The sequence below is a fragment of the Octopus sinensis genome, unplaced genomic scaffold (genome assembly GCF_006345805.1).
Source record: "Octopus sinensis unplaced genomic scaffold, ASM634580v1 Contig12173, whole genome shotgun sequence".
NCBI classification, from domain to species: domain Eukaryota; kingdom Metazoa; phylum Mollusca; class Cephalopoda; order Octopoda; family Octopodidae; genus Octopus; species Octopus sinensis.
The window spans coordinates 52,501-54,280 of record NW_021832542.1 but is presented as its reverse complement, the minus strand read 5'-3'; the positions used below and the strand labels follow the sequence as shown (position 1 = coordinate 54,280).

At 31.0% G+C, this 1,780-nt stretch overlaps 1 protein-coding gene across 1 annotated transcript in view; it reads left to right on the top strand.

Moving 5' to 3' along the window:
- Positions 1-1,427: 1,427 nt before the first annotated feature.
- Positions 1,428-1,780, top strand: part of LOC115229225 (acetylcholine receptor subunit alpha-like) — a gene marked incomplete at its 3' end in the record, with an annotated part of 49,079 nt that continues 48,726 nt past the window's right edge. The window contains exon 1 of the mRNA XM_036499139.1: positions 1,428-1,472. Coding sequence (XP_036355032.1) covers positions 1,446-1,472 — 27 coding nt within the window. The remainder of the gene's footprint in view (positions 1,473-1,780) is intronic.

Sequence of the window (1,780 nt, the reverse complement as noted above, 5' to 3'; positions counted from 1 at the left end):
GCAGTTGTAAGCATAAGTCTAAGTACATTTTGAAGAATTGAAAAATTCCACCTATACCTGTTTAACTTGTTGATATTTTTCCAGCCTTATAATTTAAGGTCTAAGGACGATAACTCTTTTACATTTTAAAAAAATTTTACTTTTTGCTTTTTTGTTTTTCGTTTTTTTTGCTTTCCGTTTTTTAACCTTCCACGTTATTTGTGTACTTCCTTCTCAGCTTTTCGCGCTTCTTCTCTCATTCAACTTTTAGTTCGTTCTTATATGTGGCTTGTGCCTGATGAATGTGTTTAAGGTATTTCTCAACATATGAAACTATTAGTAGTATATAAAAACATGTATTGTGTCTGTTATATAATATATATATGTATATACATACACATATACACAAACATACGCACCTATATATATATTCATACAAATATTGTGTGTGTGTGTGTGTGTGCATTTGTGAATCATAAGTGTAGAGAGGTACTAAGTTTACATTATAACTTGTAAATCCCAGTTGAGTTATTACACAATTGGATAACCATACATATATTAACTCTACCATGAAACCTGCTTTTTACTTTTAACTGTTGTTATTGTTATTATTTTTGTTGTTTTTAAATATAAATAATATACTTGTTACAGAAGTAGACTAAACGTAAACAAGTTACGATTTTGATTCAACTTTGGCATAAAAGGCTTAACTTACAGAATTAAATTTTTATCAATTATAATTCCTTTTGGGAACGGTGCTTTACGAAGCAGAAAAAGTTAACAAAAACAAAAGAAATTGTGAAGAGAAATTTCCTAAGGCTGCCGTGCATCAAGAACCCAATTTTCTTAGCATACATGACAGGTTTTCTACCATTGAGGCAAATCAATTCTTAGAATTTCTTTTATCAGTTTTAGAAATTTTATTCTGATAAGTCATCGTTGTGTGCTGTGGGCGTCTTAAGCTTTTAGAAACTTTCGGGGGGACGTGAAATAATTCTTTTCTGGAACTGTGGATCTCGAAAGAGATATGGATAGAAAACGTGGAAGATTACCCGTTTGGCTCGAACCGACATCTCCTGTGAATATGGCGGGCGTTTTGCTACGAGACAAAGGCAATCCCATGAATTTTACAAACATATTCTTATCACCGTGAATTGTCTGCTGTTGACTTCATACCAATTCAGAAAATGAGATAGAATGTGCAATGATTATCTTTTGGAATCCTGAAACTCGAAGCAGAAAGAGCTATAAATAGTAGCGTGTATACATCACCTGAAAAGCACATTTAGATAGAAAAAAAACAAAGGATGCCACAGTATTAAAATCCAATTAAATAAACGAAAACTTTAATTTCGTTTTCTGATAATATTATTTCCAGTGTTTATTTAGTATTTCTTTTTATTTATTTATTTACTTATTCATTGATTTGTTATTTCTTTGTTTTCTAGGACGAGAAAAATCAAATAATGACCACAAACGTGTGGTTGAGACATGTGAGTACTAAACGCTGTTGATTTTATTCCTGAAAATATATATGTATAAAAGCAAATTTTAGAACGCAAATGGGTTTAAACTTTGCTACAGCTGTCTCGGTGGAATTTTATTGATGTATTCCAATATTACATCATAGAAAAAAATCTACGATTTTCTGGAAAAACTTTTAAACTGTTATAAACTGTCAAGATATCGACGACCCATCCAACAACCAATATGATGGGAAAGCATTATGTAATCCACGAATACAACAATAAAATGATACAAAAACAGTTGTGGTAAAATTTAAACCGCATTTGTGTTCTTT